The sequence below is a fragment of the Elephas maximus genome, chromosome 6, assembly GCF_024166365.1.
Source record: "Elephas maximus indicus isolate mEleMax1 chromosome 6, mEleMax1 primary haplotype, whole genome shotgun sequence".
Classification (NCBI taxonomy): domain Eukaryota; kingdom Metazoa; phylum Chordata; class Mammalia; order Proboscidea; family Elephantidae; genus Elephas; species Elephas maximus.
The window spans coordinates 80,502,633-80,524,748 of record NC_064824.1 but is presented as its reverse complement, the minus strand read 5'-3'; the positions used below and the strand labels follow the sequence as shown (position 1 = coordinate 80,524,748).

Genomic DNA, 22,116 nt, shown 5'->3' with positions numbered 1-22,116 from the left:
TATAGCTTTCCCTTTTAACTACAGGAATCTAGGAGGTTCCCAGAAATCATGTGAAAGACTTATAGCTGACGTCTTTGACCTTTGTCATATATGCTTAATTTCCATAATTTCTTCCTGTCCAAAGAGGAAATTATGAAAAGTGAAGGGGAAAGGAAAAGTGAACCAAGAGATTCCTTCAGAAGGGATTTAAGATGTCCTCAGACGGAGTTGGTAAAAACCTTCACAAATCTGATGTTCAAACTTTATCACAATATCATCTTCAAAGCACAATCTAGGCCCAATTTTTAATTTTTTTTCTTTTTTCTCCCCTAGAAAGAGTATTTTCTTTTAATTGTGCTTTAGATGAAAGTTTACAGCTCAAGTTAGTTTCTCATGCAAAAATTTATACAAACATTGTTAATGTGACCCTAGTTGCTATCCCTATAATGTGACCATACATTCCTCCTTTCCACTCTGGATTTCCTGTGTCCATTCAACCAGCTCCTATCCTTTTCTGCCTTATCATCTTGCCTCCAGACAGGAGCTACCCATTTAGTATCATGTATCTACTTGAACTAAGAAACACACTCTTCACGAGTATCATTTTGTATCTTATAGTCCAGTCTAAATCTTTGTCTGGAGAGTTGGCTTTGGGAATGGTTTTAGTTCTGGGTTAACAGAGTCCAGGGGCCATGTGTTCTGGGGTTCCTCCAGTCTCAGTCAGACCATTAAGTCTTGTCTTTTTACTAGAATTTCAGTTCTGCACCCCACTTTTCTCCTGCTCTGTCAGGAACTCTCTGTTTTGTTTGTTCTCTGTCAGGTAGGCCCGATTTGTAACAGGAAAGTTTGTAGCAACTAATCTTGGAAGGCTTGTACTAATTGTGATTCACATCAGGAAAATTTTATGGAGGTGAAAAAATTCAGCACTCTGAACAAGGAAAGCATTCCGTGTTCCCACATCATCCTTCCTTCTTGGGATAGGCATCTATAAAATATGTTGAGAGAGGAGGTGAAGCCAAGAGGCTGAGTAGTCAGGTACTTTTGGTGATCTCTCTACAAAAAAGACCCCCCCCAAACAAGTGAAATGATTAGACTTATGACAAGCTAGGAGCCCTGAACATCAAAGGCAAAGTTAGAAAATGGACTGAGCAGCAGAGGGAGGGAGAGACAGTTCAGAAGCAGAGAGGAGTTGCCAGACCTGAATTGCCAGGAACCATCAGGCAACATTCCCTGGAGTGACTGCTGTGAGGCTAGCGGTAGCATTCCAGATGCAGTTTCCTCAGTGACAGCCAGCCAGCTGCATGGCATACCCACAGCTCCAGAACCAGAGAAGGACAGTGTTCTTGGCAAAAGCTAAGTATTTGCATATATTTTACCATGCCCCAACCCCCAAGCAGGCTTCATTGGCTGTTGATTTCCTTGGGCCTGAGATAGGTTCTGCGGAGCACCCTGAGCCATTCTCCTAGCCTTGGAGAAGGAATAAATTTACAACTGGGGGAAAAGATAATCTGCCAGCTTGAATAAGCTGGGGAGCTCAGGACAGAAGCAGTTCCCATCCAGGCATAAACAGTCCATGGACTTGGAATATCTTTCCCCACTGCATGAACCTGTGTGGACCTGTTTCAGGAGAATAGGCTTTTGTTGGCACACTGCAACTGTTTCAGCTGTGCAGTGGAGAGGTGGGTGTTTGATGTTTGACACCACTTTGCTATTAAACAGGGTCCTCACCTACCCACATAAGGAGCCTAAGGACTGGTGGCTCCACCTGTGTCACCTTGCCACCCACAACAGGGGTCCAAGGATAACTGGTACCTCGCAGTCCTTACAACCAAAAGCATTGGGTGTCCATGGTCCATCTACAGAACCCACGCACCTGTGTACTCTAGGGAACATGGATGTGCTTTCCTCACAGACACTCGGGACAGTTGTCAGCCCCCTACCTTGTTCAGAACCAGATACCTATACCTACACCAATCACTGCTGCCCCTCTAAGACTGTAGGACAGAGCCTGTACCACACACTTGATGGCCAACTACCTGGACACCTGAGCTGAATCCATACAAGAAAAGTGAATGGACTCCTAGGCTCACATACCTGACAACAGCTGTAGCCATCTGGTGACAGGACATTAGAGCTTCAAAGGTGAAAATAATCAAGCCAGCTCACTCAAGCAGCCTATTTGGGCATATCAAAACCAAACAAAGCAAGAAGCTAGGATACAGTAAGCAAACAAACTAATACAATCATGTATAGATGGCTCGGAGACAACAAAAAACCAAACAGTCAAAATCAAATCACGTAAAGAAGCAGACCATGATCACTTCAACAAGCTTTCAAAGAATCAAGGGATCTTCTGGATGAAGATGCATTCTTGGAATTACCAGATGTAGAATACAAAAGATTAATATACTGAGCTTTTCAAGACATCAGGAATGAGATCAGGATGGAGATCAGGCAAAATGCAGAACAAGCCAAGGAACACACAGATAAAGCAGTTGAAGAAATTAAAAAGGTTATTCAAAAACAGTGAAAAATCTCATAAGTTGCAAGAATCCATAGAGAGACAGCAATCAGAAACTGAGAAGATTAACAATAAAATTACAGAATTAGATAACTCAATAGAAAGTCAGAGGAGCAGAATTGAGGAAGGCAGAATTAGTGAGATTGAAGATAAAACACTTTAAAACACTTGGCACCAATATATTTGAAGAAAAATCAAAAGAATTAAAAAAAAATGAAGAAACCCTAGAATCATGTGGAACTCTGTCAAGAGAAGTAACCTACGAGTGATAGGAGTACCAGAACAGGGAGGGATAACAGACAATACAGAAAGGATTGTTGAAGATTTGTTAGCAGAAAACTCCCCTGATATTGTGAAAGATGAGAAGATATCTATCCAAGATGCTCATAGAACCCCACATAAGGTAGACCTCAAAAGTCACACAGGCGTAATCAAACTTGCCAAAACCAAAGATAAAGAGAATTTTAAGAGCAGCTAGGGATAAACAAAAAGTCACCTACAAAGGAGAGTCAATAAGAATAAGCTCGGAGTACTTGGCAGAATCGCTATGAGTCGGAATTGACTCGATGGCAGTGGGTTTGTACTTGGCAGAGACCATGCAGGCAATAAGGCAATGGGTTAACTTATATAAAACACTGAAGGAAAAAAAAAAATTGCCAACCAAGAATCATATATCCAGCAAAAACATCTCTCAAATATGATGCTGAAATTAGGACATTTCCAGAAAAACAGAAGCTTAGGGAATTCATAAAAACCAAACCAAAACTACAAGAAACACTAAAGGGAGTTCTCTGGTTAGGAAATCAATAATACCAGATACCAACCCAAGACTAGAACACTGGACAAAGCAACCAGATGTCAACCCAGACAGGGAAATCACAAAAATAAATCAAGATAAAAAAAGGCTCAAAACAGGGAAACGGTGGTCATTATGTGAAAGAAGACAACAATAAAACTATAAAGAGGGACTAAGAAATATAGATCTTTCGTATGGAGAGGAGGACAAGGAGATATAAAGAAATAAAAGTTAGGTTTAAACTTAGAAAAATAGGGGTAAATATTAAGGTAACCACAAAGGAGACTAACAACTCTATTCATCAAAATACAAGGAAAAAATACTCAGCAGAAACAAAATCAACAACAATGAATAAGAGGAAAAGACAATATATAGAGATAAACTATTCAGCACAAAAAATTAAGTGGGAAAAAGAAACCGTCAACAACACACAAAAAAGACATCAAAATGACAGCACTAAACTCATATTACCCATAATTACACTGAATGTAAACGGACTAAATGCACCTGTAGAGAGTGGCAGAATGGATTAAAAAACTCAATCCGTCTCTATGCTGCCTACAACAGACATACCTTAGAGACACAAACTAAAACTCAAAGGATGGAAAAATGTATATATCAAGCAAACAACAATCAAAAAAGAGCAGGAGTGGCAATATTAATTTCTGACAAAATAGACTTTAAAGTTAAATCCACCACAAAGGATAAGGAAGGACACTATATATTGATGAAAAGGACAATATACCAGGAGGATATAACCATATTAAATATTGATACACCCAAAGACAGGGCTACAAAATATATAAAACAAACTCTAACGCATTGAAGGACAGAACATCCAAGAAGGAAGCTCAATAAAGACATGGAAAATCTAAATGCCACAATCAACCAACTTGACCTCATAGACATATACAGACACTCTACCCAATAGCAGCCAAGTATACTTTCTTTTCTAGTGCACATGGAACATCCTCTAGAATAGACCACATATTGGGTAATAAAGCAAGCCTTAGCAGAATCCAAAACATTGAAATATTACAAAGCATCTTCTCTGACCATAGGCCATAAAAGTAGAAATCAATAACAGAAAAAGCAGGGAAAAGAAGTCAAACACTTGCAAACTGAACAATACCCTGCTCAAAAACAACTGGGTTATAGACAACATTAAGGATGGAATAAAGAAATTTATAGAATCCCATAAGAATGAAAACACTTCCTATCAGAACCCTTGGGAAACAGCAAAAGCAGTGCTCAGAGGTCAATTTATATCAATAAATGCACACATAGAAAAAGAAGAGCCAAGAATTATCCCTACAACTTGAACAAATAGAGAGCAACAAAAGAAACCCTCAGGCACCAGAAGAAAGCAAATAATAAAAATTAGAGCAGAATTTAATGAAATAGAGAACAGAAAAACAATTGAAAGAGTTAACAAGATGAAAAGCTAGTTCTTTGAAAGAATTAACAAAATTGATAAACCATTGGCCAAACTGACAAAATGACTTTATTTGTAAATTTTCGCTTAAAGTACAATAGAAATTTTAAAAAGTATGTTGAGCAGGTCTGCTAATAAGGAAAAACCCACAGATATAAGAAACATAAATCTCATCAGATAAAAGCTGTTCAACAAGAGTAAGAAATCATTTTGATGTTAGTTTGATATAGAGATAATAGAGCACCCACAATTTATTTTAAATAAGTTCACCTCCATCATGAGAGTAATCCTGTTACATTAGTCTTTATAGATCTGAGACCCCTATCCATCCTGTTGGATGGCTGTAGATCAATAAGTACTTTGTGACTAATTGCTTATAATGCTTTCATTTAAAAGCATGAATTTACAATTTAAAAGTGTACTTGGATAGGAGTAACTTTCATGTATGCCCAGAGAAGCAATTTCTTCCACTGCTACTTTCAAAAACTGAGTACATAAGAGTGACTCTCTCCTCACATCCCATTAAAGAGCCTCTCATCATAAAAAAAAAAAAAAAAATTTTTTTTTTTTTTTCATCATAGCCAGCCTAAGTTAGATAGGAGTATGTATGCAGGAGACAAATAAATAGCATGAGAGGTATTTTGTGAGAACACTAGAGTCTTTCTCACCCAGACTAGAAGAGAGTGGGCTATGTAGAATTGATTTTTATCTTGGCCTGATTTGGGGGCCTTAATCTACTTAGGTTCCAACCAAACTCTTGAAGCATTGATGATTTAAGGCTAAATGAGATGGAAAAAAAAACAATTGTTTGGGCATTTGGTGGTGCCAATTCAACACCGTCTACAAATTTGTGAAATTGTTTTTACAAAATATCACCAGGGACGTCTAAAGATTCCTAAAAGTTTGGGTGACTACCAACATTTGCCTGAAATTTGTGTTTTTGACTAGGGAAGATTTTAAGTGGTTTTGGTCTCCATAGGGAAAAATGAAGAGCAAAATCAAAGTAGACATCCTTTCCTGACTGTTTTCTCAACCTCCGTAAGTGGAAACTCATGCAAAAAAAAAAAAAATGCTCTTGCCACTAAAGAATACAATTTCCTCATGATTGGAATTACCCTCAAAGAGCAATGAAGCATTTCTCTGTTCCATGCATCTGTGCAGCAGCTTGCTGATAGAGCCAAGACTCTAGGAAGCTTAGTACAAGTGGAATAATGACCTCTTTTACAATAGTAATGCAAATAAAATCACACCAACAATGCATCTCTCTATTATTTCAAAGAAGTTTGTTTTTATATCTCATCAGTATTTTCTATGTATTTTTTTTTTCACTTGTATATGATAAAGAAAAGGAACTTTTGGCACACCTCCCAGATTTAATTTTCATCCTATCTCTTCCCTGATTGAGAAACTGGATTGCCTCTCAATCAAATTGGCCTGAAGAACCAAATCATATCCACAACCATTTCCTGCCACTCTAAAGCAAACAAGGTGTGATTTCAATGGCCTTAAGGTCACTACTCCAGACTCTGTCTTTCTCTCTTTCCCTCGCTCTCTCTCTTTCTCTCTCAGGTATTACCCTCTCAGGTTCCCAGCCCCCTAAGATAATCAATGCTCTTACCATCTCCCTGTCATTAGAGCCACCTTCTTTTTTTTTTTTTCCTGAAGAATCTGTGATTGAACCATGCAAATCCCTTATTGCATTTTATTAGATATTAGAGCCTTCCTCTAAAAGAATGGTATTTGAATGGAGAAATTGTTACTTCAGCCAGTGGGTTCCTAGAGAAAGTTTTTTCAACTGGGCGTCACATCTTTCTTGGCACATCTTTTTGTTTTCAATCTCCTGCCTTTGTTCAAACTATGCTTCTACACTTTACCTCTGGCTGCTTGACATGCTAATATCTCCCCAAGTTGAGTATAATTTCACTGAATGGCAGGAGAATGTACATAGAAATCTTTCATATTCCCTAGATCACCTGTAGATTATACTGTAATCACTTGTAATTTAAACACCTAACACTTGAGCATTGGGTATATGGATTCGTTCTAGAGTTTGCTAATGTAAATCTATATGTTTTCCTTAAAATTAGATTTTTTTTTCTGTTTTGCTTTAGTGAGCCAAGAAATAATTGAGTGATTTCCAGGTTTGTGTTTTGTATAACACTTTATCAAATAAAATATTACTTCCTGTAACTTTACAGGGTTGGAGAGAAATATCTGGGAAGTAGGTGGAGTTTTCTTTAGAAGCCCTACCATCTTCTTTTTTTCCTTTCATCTCTTTTACCTGTACCCATTGCCATCGAGTCGATTCCAACTCATAGCAGCCCTATAGGACAGTAGAACTGCCCCATAGAGTTTTCAAGGAGCACCTGGTGGATTTGAACTGCTGACCTTTTGGTTATCAGCTGTAGCACTTAACCTCTACGCCACCAGGGTCTCCTCATCTCTCTCAGTACTTAGTATTCAGTGTTCCCTTCTCTTACATGCAGAGTAGAAGGCGGAAAGCACACTTAAAAATGTTTCCTCTGCAGATGCATGTAAATTGAGAGCAAAATCTTAACAGAGGAACAGTGCTTTCCTCTGATGTCCAAGAGTTTCCTATTCCCATACTGTAATGCAAATGAGAGGAAGCCAAAACACCAATCAGGTTCAGAAGCTGTTTGTTTTTTTTTCCTACATCTCTCCAGTAATTATAATTTCTAATCTTTGCGCATCAATTCATTCTAATTACCTTCCACGTAACCTACATAAATGGACCAAAAATAAAACTGAAGCAACCTAGGCAAATCTGCCTACTTAAAGAAACACCGATATACATAGCAAAGGTAATATTTTTCCCACGAAGAAATGAGAATGCAGTGTAACTCCAGAACTAATCTTTTTGTTAAAAACACTGTTCACACCAAATTCTTGTGGGGTAAAGAATTTTAAAACACTATTCATTACTGCTGCTAAGTAGAGAAATTTACCAGGAGTATTTTTCCGAGGAATAATTTAGAGCTCTGTCTTCCAAACTCACCTAGGCTATGGTGCCTTGGAGAAGTCAGTTTTCCCTCTGATCATGTGTTCATCATCCCTAAGATAGAAACCGTAGCAATCACTTTCCTACTCACATTCAAGGGTTGTTGGGTTGGACAAGTTAGAAATATATGTGAGAATGTATTATAAACTATCACATGAATTGTGTTTTTATATCTATAAAAGAAATCTTTTGTGTTAATTATGAATCCTATGTATTAAAAAAATACCACTAGCATATCTGTTGTTTCTATTTAAAAAAAAAAATACTGTTTAGGGCAAAACTGAGTTTTTAAAAGGGAGTAGATTTAAAGCATGTGTAAAGAAAAACATTAGGTCAGATTGCCAGAGGTTCAGGGGAAGGTTGGGGGGAGGGATGAATGGGTGGAGTACAGGACATTTTAAGGGCAGTGAAACTATTCTGTATGATACTGTAATGGTGGACACATGGCATACGCATTTGTCAAAACCCATACGTCTGTACAACACAAAGAATGAACCCTAATGTAAACTATGAACTGTAGTTAATAGTAATATACGTTCATCAATACAAGATGTTAATAGGAGAAACTGTGTGTTTATGGGGTACATGAGCACTTTCTGTACTTTCTTTATAGTTTTTCTATCAACCTATAGCTGCTCTAAAAAACAAAGTATATTAAAAAGAATACCAGGTAAGTAAAAGGATAGGTGGCACGTGCAACTGGCAGAAGTGGTGAAGGTAGTATGTGGACAATCGTGCTTTGAGAAACGATGTTACTAGAGGTGAAAATCCTGGTTTGGCTTTTTCAGAGGGTTCTAGCCACTTGTCAGCTTTGAGACCTTGGGCATATCACTCAAGCTATATTTCAGTTTCAACAATTGTTAAACCCCACCTCATAGGGTTGTTATGGGGATTAAGTATGTTAAGATGTATGACGCACTTAAAATATTGTCTCTGCCACCTACTAGGTGTTCACAAAGTGTTAATTATTGTTACATTTTAAGTTGTGTAATAATTAATTTACAAACAGTAGTTCAATGAGACCATGACTAGAGAGCTGAAGTCTCTAACATCCCCTGATAGTATGCTTTGTTGTGTTACTCACTGCAGGGATCATTTTACGTCATCTATGAATCTAATGTCCTATGATTCTAATAAAATATTAGTGATCTCAAATAGCAAGCTAAGAACCTGGATTACCTAAATTTACAGGATTTCTGTTTGTCTTGGTAGGTCTGTCCCTCCTGTGACCACTCCCCAAACCCTGCTGAATTTAGACTCTTTTTAGAAATAAAAGCCAAACTCTTTTCGTCATTTTACAAATTATTTTTTCAAAGTTTTAACTTTTGAAATCGGTTTAGATGAACACCTAAAAGCTCTTCGAGATAGAATATCCAAGATCCCCTACTTCCACTACCTTTTTCCTTGTTGTAGGATCAAACAAGCTTCTATGCACTTACTTTAACCAGATCATATTACATTTGCATTTCTAAAGGAAGAGCTTCCCATGTGTGTAATCTTGCAGATCATGTCAATGAAGTGAATGTACAAGGTCAGTCTACTGGTCTTGTTGTAGGAGCAATGACTAAAAAGCTCAGTTTTGACTTCAGGTTCTATTTCTGGTCTGCACTGGAGAAAATCCCTTGATCATTCTGGGCCTGTTTCTCCCCTGTAAAGTGAAGTTAGACTAGATTAAAGGTCTGAACCCTGGGATACACAGATGGGATCTGTCTACTCAGAGAGCTATTTTTACTAACCTTTAACTAAAATTTAGCATTTCCTTCATTTCTAGAAAACAATAGAAAGTAACATTCATGCTACTTGTGTTTGTTACTGGTAGCACTCACAGATACTTTCATAACAAGTTTAAATTCTTAGAGATATCTTGACATATCATATGCCATCATTACATCAAAGTTACATAGATAATAAACCTTCAGCTAGACCTTATTATTTAATGCATAAAGGAGTATGTATATTACTATATCACACTGCTATGTTTATTTAAATACCTTGATAATTATATTTTACTGTAAGTGGAATCCTTTTTAATCCTATGTATTTTATTTATTTAAGAATTTTATTGCAAAAAGGAGTCCATAAGTTTTGTCAGATTACAAGAGGAGCCCCTGACTAAAAAATGAACCTCTGACTACCATCGATGTTTCTTGAGGTCTTTTACATAGACCACTCTTGGGCCAAGGAGCCCTGGTGGCGCAGCGGTTAAGCTCTTGACTGCTAACTTTTAAAAGGTTGGCACTTTGAACCCACCCATCTGCTCCGTAGGAGAAGGACCTGGGAATCTTTTCCCATAAAGATTACTGCCTAGAATACCATATGGGGCAGTTCTACTTTGTCACATGGAGTTGCTGTGAGTCAAAAATTGACTTGATGGCACTTACAAACAACTCTTGGGTCATGAAGGTCATTTAAGATGATCTTTAATGGATTGAAAGTGCAAGTTATTTCTTATTTTCTGACAAAATGTTGTATCAGAATGATGATTTCTTTTTGTGAAAGCCTAAGGGTTTTTTAAGGGTTACTTACAGGTAGTATTACCTAAATTAATTGTAAAGGCTTCTACAACTAAAGATTTGAATTTGCTGGGGACTCTAATCCAGCATGTAATCAGGCTAACATGCAGTGGTTGGCAGTGGTGTGCATGTGTCCCTACAAGTAGCAGGAATTCTAGTTTTCAAGGTAGATGCTTTATTTTCAGTGCTACATAACTCTTGTCTTGGGTTGGTCATAGATTTTATTGCTGATTTTCTCATTGCAGGTATAGAATTATTCTAGCATATAATTTGCATATCATTTTAGAATTTTTTTTAATAATTGTTACATTTTGATTATTTTGTTCCTCTTCCAAATATCTATTATTCTGTTCTTTATCCCCTAAAATTAACAACATTTGGGGATAGGTGGACTTCAGTGTCCTTTACCCATTATAAAAGTTTCACTCAAAAACTTTGAGAACCAATAAATTAGTTCATTAGTTATATACCGTCCCTTTAAAAGTCTGTTCTATTCTATCCTATTCCATTTCATTCCCGCCCCTTTTGTTATGCTATTCTATTTTAGTTTGTTCTGTTCTAGTCTAAAGTAACAGGATATTAAATCAGAAGCTAAGCCCCTAAGTGATAAGTGTCAGAAAACAAAATTAGTTGTGAGGCAGGAATTCAAAAGCTGTCACCTTGTTCAAACATATGAAAGCATCAGGTTATTGAAGACTAAAGAATTTACAAGAAGAATTTCTTTAAAGACATCTCTGCTATTGGGGAAGGTGTAGGAATGCTTCTCTATTCATCTCCAGTCAAAAGAGGTAGCTTCCCCAGGATGCTTGGAGAGCTTGAAGCTAAGAGGATATTGGAAATGGAGTGTGGTTTCTGCATGAGAGATCTAAAGGATTAGATGATAACACACATTAGTCAAAGTCAAGTAGGCTGTATAGGTTTCAGCCTTTCCTCAAAGAGTTTTTGGGGACAAATTCTTCATCGGTGTTTCATGTGAACCAATCATGGGCCACCCATATTTGGAAGGGTGATGGCACCTCAGCAGATGGAAACTGGACATGTGCCAACTAATACCTAGGGACTGTGGAGGTTGTAAAGGAACCAGAGATTCATGTGGCCATACCAAGCTGGTGAGAAGTTTCTAGCCATGGTACTTGTCAAACAGTCTCTGAAGAGCCCATGAATGTGTTCCCAAAACAAGATTCTTCTCTAAACACCTGCCAGGTCTAGTGAGTACAAAGCCATCCTACAATGGCACTAGTCATGTAAGAAGTTTCCTGCTCTTCTTAGTCCTCTTTTCTCCTATGCTCCAGCTCAAGAGGCCAAAAAGGAATTTAAAAAAAAAAAAGTCACCTTTCTTCTCTCCCTCCACACTGTGGGCTCTATAGCAAGCTTAAGGTGGGAAAGAGGTCCTATGTTTGAGGATTGATGTGTAGTGCGACATGTGGCCAGACCTTCTAAGTTGGAACTCTGGCAATTTACAGTGACCACAGTTCATTTCCATTATCTAAGAATGATCAGAAAAGTTATAAGACTGCTAGAAATTGATCCTGAGACAAAGGATAATTTCCTCCATTGGATATATTTTGAAGAGCCCATGAGAGAGAAATTTGGGATAACACCACGTAAGTTCTATATATGCTTACTAATTTTATGACCTCAATAAAAATCTGTCGCAATGAAGACCACATTACAAAAAAAAAAAAAAACCATTGCTGCTGAGAATAGAACTGCCCCATAGGGTTTCTAAGGAGCAGCTGGTAGATTCAAACTGCCAATCTTTTGGTTAGTGGTCAAGCTCTTAACTACTGCACCACCAGGGTGTGCCACTAGGGCTCCTGAAACCACATGGTCTCATGATATATGTTGAAGGAATCATCTCAAAATTAACTGGCACAAAGTTGAATTGTTAGAATATCTTCAAACAGACTCTAGACACAGAGAGCATTCTATTATATATGACTATTTCTTTAAATATAAAAGTATTTCAAGTGACTCAGCAATGTCTGCTTCTTTTATTCACCTTCCTCATGTTGTAGGCCTCTCATCCATATAGTTTTGAAATATATATTTCTGTCTTTAATCAATTCTCTACAACCTTTCCAGAAACGTTGGAACATTTTCTGTGCTAATGTTTTTCTTCAAGGTTTATATAGAAGCTGAGTGATTTGGGGACTATAAATTCCATTAGGTTGTCTTGACAAATTATGTCTATTTTAAACATTACTATTCTCTTACCCTCTTTTGTTTTAAATTCACAGGAACTAACCAGGGTGTGGTAAAAGACACCGATCATTAAAGGGTTTGTTTAAAAAAAGTTTTGATTAAAAAATATTCAAGACATACACAGTTTTTACATGTGATTTAACAGATGTTTAAGCATCTCTCATCTGTTTCATATCTGTATTCCCAGATTAAACGGTAACTTCAAAGAGCTGTATAACTACCATAAGGTGACTTGTTATACTTTATAAATCTTCAACCTGAAGTGTAAATGCCTGGTACCTTTTGGAGAAATATCCCACAGAATCCGTTACAAAATCCAATCTTCCAGACATTCTACAAGTACTCCAGTCTCCTGACCTTATTAGGTTTTTCCAAAGGCCTAATTGGTTTTTGTTTGTTTGCTTTTTTCTTTTTAATTTTTTTAGGTGAACCTGATCTTCATAGGAACTCAGAAGACTTAGTAAATGCCGAAGAAAAACATACTGATACACATTCGTAGGCTTGAAACACATTAATGGCTCCTGTCATTTTAAACATGAGAGGTAATTTTATCAATACTAGAAACCTAATTTCTAAAATAAATGGTTTGTAGGCTATCGTTAAAGGTAAAGTTATCTGACCTAAATGCCCTCTTGAATTCATTTTTAAAGTGTCTGTCTTCTGGCTTTCAGAGCAAAACCTTAACAGGGGGGCAAATATTTAGTTTTTCCAAACGTTCTTGAATTGCTCATCAATAAAAATTATACTTACCGAGATGCTTTAACCCTTAAAAATAATAAGCTATTTTCTATGTGGAGGTTTAGTCCTCATTTTATTTTCCACTTCATGTAGCAAATACAAATATTTTACACCAGGTGATAACAACAAGGTAGGAACATAAGATCAAACAAAAATCAGTATTCACCAAAATCTGTGGAAATCAGCACCAGTGGTTCTCTTTTAAAAAACTCAGCTCCTAGGGCCACCTTTGCTCTATCAAATTATTTACTCTGGGAGTGATACCTTGGAAATATGAAATTTTCATGAGCTTATTTGTGAGTATTTCTGCCTACTGAGGCTGCTAACCAAAAAGTTCGAATCCACCAGGCACTCCTGGAAACGCTGTGGGGCAGTTCTACTTTGTCCTGTAGGGTTGCTATAAGTCAGAATCAACTTGATGGCAACAGGCCTATTTTGGTTTAAAGTTGAGAACAACTGTCTTGAGCAAACAGAGGAGGTGCAGGGAGTAGAAAGGAAGGATGTGTGTATAGTGGATACATCTAGTGTCTCCTAGAAAAAGTAAAAAATAAGCCCAAAGTGTTGGTCCTGCTGGTGAGGTGGGAGTAGGAGTAAGAAAAAAATGCTGAGGGTACCGTACCAAGCCTTTGAGAGGTAATCATTAGTTCCTCAGATGTTGCTTTAGATATGAAAAAGTTTAATTATGATTAGCTTTTTAAGATAATATCTTGCTCAATGTTCTTGAGTTGGTTGTATGACTGTCTCTTTTATTCATAATAATAGGTTCATTAATAGCAATTATCAAGCATCAGGTACTTTGATGAACATCTGAAATATGTTAACTCACATAGCTCTCTCAACAATTCCAGAGCTGCTGCTTGTGGTTCCTATTTTATGTATGCAACTCACAAAGAAATCAAGCTGCAAAGTGACTGTCTCTATAATTAACGATCTGAATATATTGCCTCATCTTAACAGCAGCAATTTCTCTCCATACTGTCCATCCAAGCTATAATTTTATTATCTTTAGAGTCCATGGTTGTTTTAGAAGAGTACTAAGTCCTGATGATATATGATAGAGCCCCAAAGTATATATCAGCACCACCAGTTGCCAACAAGATTACAACTCATGATGACCCCATGTATTGCAGAGTAGAACTTCACTCCATAGGGTTTTCAAGGCTATGATTTTTAGAAGCAGATCACCATGGCTTTCTTCTGAGGTGCCTCTAGGTGGGTTCAAACCGCCAGCCTTTCAATTAACAACCGAGCATTTAACTGTTTATACCACCCCACGACTCCAAAGCATATGTCTTTGCTGTTAGGTGCCTTTGAGTCAATTTTAACTCATGGTGACACCATGTGTGCAGAGTAGAACTGCCCCATAGGGTGTCCCAGCCTGTAATCTTTATAGAAGCAGATCACCAGGTCTGTCACCTGTGGAGCCTCTGGGTGGGCCAACATTTTGGTTAACAGCTGAGTTTTTAACCGTTGAGCCAACAGGGCTCCTAAAGTATATTGTCTTTGTTAGGTGCTGTTGAGTCAATTTTGACTCATAGTGATCCCAGGTGACAGAGTAGAACTGCCCCATAAGGTTTTCCAGGCTGCGGTCTTTACAGATTACCAGATCTTTCTCCGTTGGAGTCACTGCATGAGTTGGAACTGCCAACCTTTCCAGTTAGCTGCCAAGTGCTTAAGTGTTTCACCACCTGGGCACAGATAAGTATGTGTTAAACCAAAAAAAAAAAAAAAAAGCCATTGCCATTGGGTTGATTTTGACTCACAGTGACCCTATAAGACAGAGTAGAACTGCCCCACAGGGTTTCCAAGGAATGGCTGGTAGATTCCAACTGCCAACCTTTTGATTAGCAGCCGAGCTCTTAACCACTGTATCACCAGGGCTCCAAGTATGTGTTAGAGAATGCTAATTCAGTGGAAGATTTATAGTGTAGAAGAGGTGATAATTGACAACTATGACTCATATATGGTGACTAGGGGATGATAGAGAGTGGTCAGCCTTGGAAACATAGAAAGAGCAGAATACACTTGACCTGAGAGCTACAGCCAGACACTGTTGGGGTCCAGTACTTCCAGATGTTCCTATTAGTTAAAAGATTTTTTTTTTAATGTAAAATCTTCTCATTTTTAATGTTGGCTCAAAGGTTTTGAAACATTGTGGGGGCCAGCAAAAAATGTCTTAATGTGAGATTTGGCCTCTTAGCTCCCAGTTTGCAAACTCACAATACCCTCTTTGTAACTGATAGCTTATTCTTTCACTGGCTATAATCAAAGAATGTGTGTAGATCTTAGGGCAGCCCTGACAGGACTGGGCAGTGGAAAATGAGTGATCGGAGGCAGGGCTATGTAGGAATCAAGCATGAAGAGATTTTCCCTCCATGTCTCTGAAGGCTCATCGCCTGCTACATTCTCAATGTGCAGGACCCACCATGAGACACTAACAACAAAAGTCATCTTTCTCAGGAAATAGGCCTAATTATTTTTTTTTATGTTGAGACTCCATAAATCCATGTGTGGTACTACACTAAGGGCAAGAAACAGGAACCTTTGAAATCTTCTTTTCAAGCTGTTGTCTAATTTCACCAGCATTCCTAAGAGACTTCAGTCCACAAAATCTTGTTTTGCTTACATTTTTCTTTTATGTTTTTGTTAACATGAATGGATTTGGAGTTGGATATACAATCCTATGCTGCTGTATTATATAAAAGATAGTGGCATATCTTTTATCATATTGGTTTCTTTGAAAGATATGTCAGAGATTTCAAGCATGTTAAAAGCAAACCAATATCAGACCCGTTATTCATTGGGAATGAAGTGGCCCCTATCCCTACCAATGCCAGCTCTTTAGAGGTCACCATCTAAGAGGAGGTCAAAAACTGGTGGCTTGTGGGCTGAATTTAGCCTATAGATTTTCTTGTTTGTCTTCCACACTGAGTTAAAATATCTTTTTATGTATCTTTAGACTTGGTTTATGCTCTTTAGTTCACTACAGTTCCCGTCACTCTAGTTTGTTCTATACTTGCACAGACCCACATAGCTCATTTCTACTAGCTGTCAGGCCTCTGTAGCTATTTGACTTTGTGATTTCTGATCCAAAGATTCACTTTCTCTCCTTCTCTCACACTCCAGAATAAATAGGAAGAGGAATTCCAAATGGTATAATACCAATATCTGTACTGATAAATCGTTTATTTTTGACAAGGTGTATAAAGTCCAATGTGAAATTGCCATAATCAATGCCTATATATGACTAAATCATAATCAACACTTTCATTTGGATTTTATTTCAGGATACTGAGAACAGCTCTAAAACATCCTCAACTTTCCAACAAGCTATATTCTTCCCTTTCAATCTATACTTGGATTGGGCCATTTTTATGGACTCCTATAGAAGGAATTAATAAGAAGAACATAAATTCCAAGCTGGTAACTCAGGCCAAATAAATACACTCAAAGTTGCTATTAGAGTTTTTGGCCAGTGCTTCTGCCATTGTTTTATGTCCACAAATTGGACTTCTTCAATCAAGCCAGAGAAATTTTTAAAACAAAAGTTGAACAATTTAAAAATTTTCATTACTATGGACCCAGTCACATGTGAAGATGAGGGATTTTTTTTCATTTCTTTTTTGCTGTTTTACACAGAGTGCTATAACTATAAATTCTTTAAGGTCTAAATAAAAAAAGAAAGCAAAAACAAATTATGGAAAGTATTTTTTTTTTTTTTTTAGCTTTGAGGATCAGGCTATTTAGATTGCCCTTACAATTTTAAACATATGGAAACAAAATTAGGAGTGGGACTGTTCAGAAGCTATGTTTGAAGTCCTATGGCAACAAAAGAACATCATTGCACAGGCTCTGGGACCTGATGAAAAACCTCATTGTAACTCTAGAGCTGAGAAACAGCAGTAAAACCTTTTCCTGGGACTGTTGGACCAACCTGCAACCTTCACGTGGTTTCAAAGCACCAATGCATCCCTTACATGGGCATAGTCGCATTGAAAATCCTGCATTACCTAAAGCCCAAGACAACAAAAACCTTCGGCTGTTGTTGGAGACAAACACTAGAACTGAAAATGGAATTTGCCTGCTGGGGTATTAATCCTGCCAGGCTTTAGAAAAATATATTACGGACCAAGGGAAAAGCGATGAGAAGTGTGTGTGCGTGTGTGTGTGTGTGTGTGTGTGTGTGGATGGGAAAATATCTGTGAAGATGGAAGCCCACACTTTTCTGTACAGGTGACACTATGTGACATGACTTTTTAATTTTGCTACATAGAAACAAAGTGTGCCTCCTTGGAGGCCCTGCTTCCTCCTTTATTTTCGCCTGAGCATGTGCAAAGCCTTCCTTTGATCCAAACTGAAGAACTTCCTTTTTTGTTATTAGTTGACAAGAAAGGTCAAGCACAAATAGATGTTGTAACTTTTCACTTTTTCACTGTACAAACACATCCATGGTTGTGAGCTTAGTGAACCTGTCTTTGTGAAAGGTAAAAATTGGATGGAAAAATCAGCAAGAGTAGCTAGCCATCAAATGAGAATGAAGTGAAAGAGGGTACATCCATCCTAACGAGTTTTCTGTTATACTGCTTCTTTCTTGGGTTCCACGATACTAAGCAATATTCTAGAAATGGATACAATCAGAAGCTTTTACCTCTAAGTGGTGGGATTATATAACTCACAACTTGGATCACTTTTAATGTGTAAGCCATATTCTATATGCATATTTAGTATGCAACATTGTAATTTAAGATATATTTGTGCATAGGAGGTATATAACATGCTTTTAAATGTTCTGTAAATAAGGTCCTTAGCTTTTCTTTTGCCCGAACCTTGTGCAGCACATAGCTAAGTAATTGAATTTGTATCATAGACATTATAATGCAGTGCATATTTTATATGTAAGCAGTAAAGATTGATCTATGATGATGTGTTGAGGGAAATGTATAGATATGTACATCATAGTGGTATCTTAGTGAACTTTTTGTTCTTTAAAAATGAACTTTTTATTTCTATTTATGGAGAAACTACTGCTTTTAATGTCTTTTTAAAACTAGCTACTTACCAGCTAGAAAATATTCTGCATTTAAAATAGAATCAGACTATCAGAAGGTCTAATCATTATCGTTCCTATTTGAGCCAGTAAAGCTATAGAATCTCTCAAGGGAGAAATAAACTGAAAAACTGCTTCTGAAATGTAATAGGAGACATGTCCACTTTGTTCCTTTTAATGCTTTCAGATCTACAGGCTTTGTTAATAAACAATAGTCGCATATAAAGAATTCATCAATTTCTGTATCTGGGCTTTTATCTAATTTTCCAGGTTATGTGACTTATAAAGCACTGTGATTAAACTTCTAGAAGGAGTGGGGAAAAGATGCTCTATTTCTTCAAAAGAGTTGTCATGTTGCTTTTACACACTTTTTCTTCTTCTATTCTCCCTCTATTCTCCCTCATTCCTTCTTTCCTTCTTTTGCTTTCTTTATCCTCTTCCTCTCTCCCTCTTCTCTTTTTTTTTTTTGTCCTTTTTATCTTTCTTATTTCTTCCTTCCTTCTCCCTTTCTCTCTCTCTCCTACAGGTAGGTGACTTTTTCAGCTCCATCCCATCCAGCGCCTCATAGGACAATGAAAAAAGCAAAGACAGACACAGCTACTAATTAGTAGGAAGTCAGAGTTGATGTCATCTGTGCCCATCCCTTCTGCAAATAGCAATGCTGAGGCCATACTGAAGAGATTGATGAGTTTTAGGCTGCTGCACTTTGAATGTCTTGCTTTGCATTTTTATCCTCAGCCACCCAACATATGTATCTTGTAATTTCCTATGCCTTTTTGTTTAACTAGTACCTCTTTTATTTAAGTTTTAACATGACAGCCTACAATTCTTGTTTTTATTCTGCTGCAATTCTCTGTATTTCCTATTATATATGATTGCTAAATAAATCATATCTGAGCAAAAATATTACAGATGATTAGGTGTCTGATGTAAATCAATTTGGTGAAGATAAAACAATTGGAGAAGTCAGGGGAAACCAGAGTACACTAATTTAAACATTGATCTAAGTTTTGTCAGAAAATTATTTTTTAATTAATTGAAAATATTCAGTTAAAAATTCACTGAACACTTACTATTATACCTATTATCTGCAAGCCCCTGGATAGATGCATAGTGCATATCCTGTTGCCATTGAGTTGATTCCGACTCATAGTGACCATATAGGAGAGTAAAACTGTCCAAAGGTTTCCAAGGAACAGCTAGTGGATTCAGACTGCTGACCTTTTGGTTAGCAGCCAAGCTCTTAACCACTGCACCACCAGGGCTCCATAGGAATACAGAAATCTGAATCTTTCCTCTGAAAATTTTGTCTTATAGGGGAGATAATACATGCACATCAATAACTAAAATGGCATTTATAAAAGTAATCTGGTTCATAAAAGAGCTGCAAATATAATACACCTCTGGATATTGTTTTTGTTAGGTGCTGTCGAGTTGATTTCCACTCATGGCAACCCCATGTGTTACAGAGTAGAACTGCTCCATAGGGTTTTCTGACTGTAATTATGGAAACAGATCGCCAGGCCTTTTCTTCCATGGTACTGCTGGGTGGGTTTGAACCACCAACCTTTAGGTTAGCAGTCAAGCACAAACTGTCTGCACCATCTAGAGACCTTCTTCTGGATATTAACAGCCCGCATAGGTGTTGAGTCAGTTTCGACTCATAGCAACCCTATAGGATAGAGTAGAACTGCCACATAGGGTTTCCAAGGAGCGCCTGGTAGATTTGAACTGCTGACCCTTTGGTTAGCAGCCATAGCTCATAACCACCACACCACCAGATAAAAACTACTTCCATCTCCACAGCATCCAAGAAGGCCTCTTAGATGACAATTGAATTGAGCCCTAAAAAACAAGTAATAGAGGTGGAGCCAAAATGGTGGAGGAATCAGACGCTTCCGGCGATCCCTCTTACAACAAAGACCCCAAAAAACAAGTGAGACAATTGTATATATGACAAGTTAGGAGCCCTGAACATCAAAGGCAAAGTTAAGAAACTGGGCTGAGCAGCAGGGGGAGAGAGAGACAGTTCAGAAACTGTTGCCAGACCTGACTCAGCAGGAACCAGCACCTCTCAGGCACAAGCCCCTGGAGTGACAAGGAGGGGATGGTGGTAGCGTTCTGGACACAGTTTCCACAGGGAGAAATAGCAAGCTGCGGCAGTCTACTCACATCTCTAGAACCAGAAAAGAACGGTGCTCTTGGCAAAAGCTAAGTACTTGCGTGTATTTTACTGCACCCCCAGCTCCCAGGCTGGCTTCAGTGGCTATCAGTTTCCCTGGGCCTGAGATAAGTCCTGCTGTACATTCTGAGCCATTCTCCCAGCCTCAGAAAAGGAATAAACTAACAATTGGGGGGAAAGATAATCTGTCAGCTCCACTAAGGAGGGGAGCTGAGGATAGAAGCAGCTTCTATCCAAGCATAAATGGTCTCCGACCTTGATTACTTTCACCCATGCACAGACCTGTGTGGGTCCATTTTAGGAGGCCCTTGTTACTACAACAGTGTGAGTGCTTGAGATCTGACTTCAACTGTTTCAGCTCTGTAGTGGAGAGGTGGGTTTTTAATGTTTGATACCACTTTACCTGTTAAACAGGGTCCTTGCCTACCTACATTAGGGCCCTAAGAATTGGTGGATCCACCCACATCACCTAGCCACCCATGACAGGGGTCCAAGGATAAGTGGTACTTCCCAATCCTTACAACCAAAAGCACTGGGTTCCCATGGTCCAGCTGCAGAACCCATTGACCTGTGCACTCTAGGGAACAGGGATGCACTTTCCACACAGACACTTGGGGGATGGTTGTTGGCCCCCTGCTGTGTTCAGAGCATGACCTCCTGAGGCAACCAGATACCTGTACTTACACCAATCACTCCTGCCTCTCTAAGAATGTAGGACAGAGCCTGTATCACTCACTGGATGAATAACTACCCGGATACCTGAATCCATACAAGAAAAGTGAATGGTCTCCTAGGCTCATATACCTAGTAACAGCTCTAGCCATTTGGTGATAAAACATTAGAGCTTCAAAGGCAAAAATAATCAAGCTAGCTCACTCAAACAGCCTATCTGGGTGTATCAAAACAAAACAAAGCAAGAAGATAGGTTACAGTAAGCAAACAAAATAATACAATAACTTATAGATGGCTCCGAGACAATAGTCAATATCGAATCACATAAAAAAGCAGCCCACAATTGCTTCAACAAGCTCTCAAAACTAAGAATCAAGGAATCTTCTGGGTAAACATGTCTTCCTGGAATTACTAAATGTAGACTACAAAAGATTAATATGCAGAACTCCAAGACATCAGGGATGAGATCAGGCGAAATGCAGAACAAGCCAAGAAGCACGCAGATAAAGCAGCTGTTTAAAAAGGTTATTCAAAAACGTAATGAAAAATTTAATAATCTGCAAGAATCCATAGAGAGACAGCAATCAGAAATTGAGAAGATTAACAATAAAATTACAGAATTAAATAACTCAATAGAAAGTCAGAGGAGCAGAATTGAGGAAGTGGAAGGCAGAATTAGTGAGATTGAAGATAAAACACTCGGCACCAATATATTTGAAGAAAAATCAAAAGAATTTTAAAAAATGAAGAAACCCTAAGAATTATGTGGAACTCTGTCAAGAGAAGTAACCTACGAGTGATAGGAATTCCAAAACAGGGAGAGATAACAGAAAATACAGAAAGAATTGTTGAAGATTTGTTGGCAGAAAACTCCCCTGATATCGTGAAAGATGAGAAGATATCTATCCAAGATGCTCATAGAGCCCCACATTAGGTAGATCTCAAAAGAAAGTCACCAAGACATATTATAATTGAACATGCCAAAACCAAAGATTAAGAGAATTTTAAG

At 37.9% G+C, this 22,116-nt stretch overlaps 1 protein-coding gene across 2 annotated transcripts in view; it reads left to right on the top strand.

Annotated features, from left to right (window-relative positions):
• PDE1A (phosphodiesterase 1A) overlaps positions 1-19,145 on the top strand; it is a 300,656-nt gene extending 281,511 nt beyond the window's left edge. The window contains exons 14-15 of one of the 2 annotated variants that reach the window (XM_049887593.1): positions 12,894-13,010; positions 16,494-19,145. In XM_049887593.1, coding sequence (XP_049743550.1) covers positions 12,894-12,967 — 74 coding nt within the window. In that variant the 3' untranslated portion in view covers positions 12,968-13,010; positions 16,494-19,145. The remainder of the gene's footprint in view (positions 1-12,893; positions 13,011-16,493) is intronic. The other variant, XM_049887595.1, reaches the window with a different exon arrangement.
• The last annotated feature ends 2,971 nt before the right edge of the window (positions 19,146-22,116 follow it).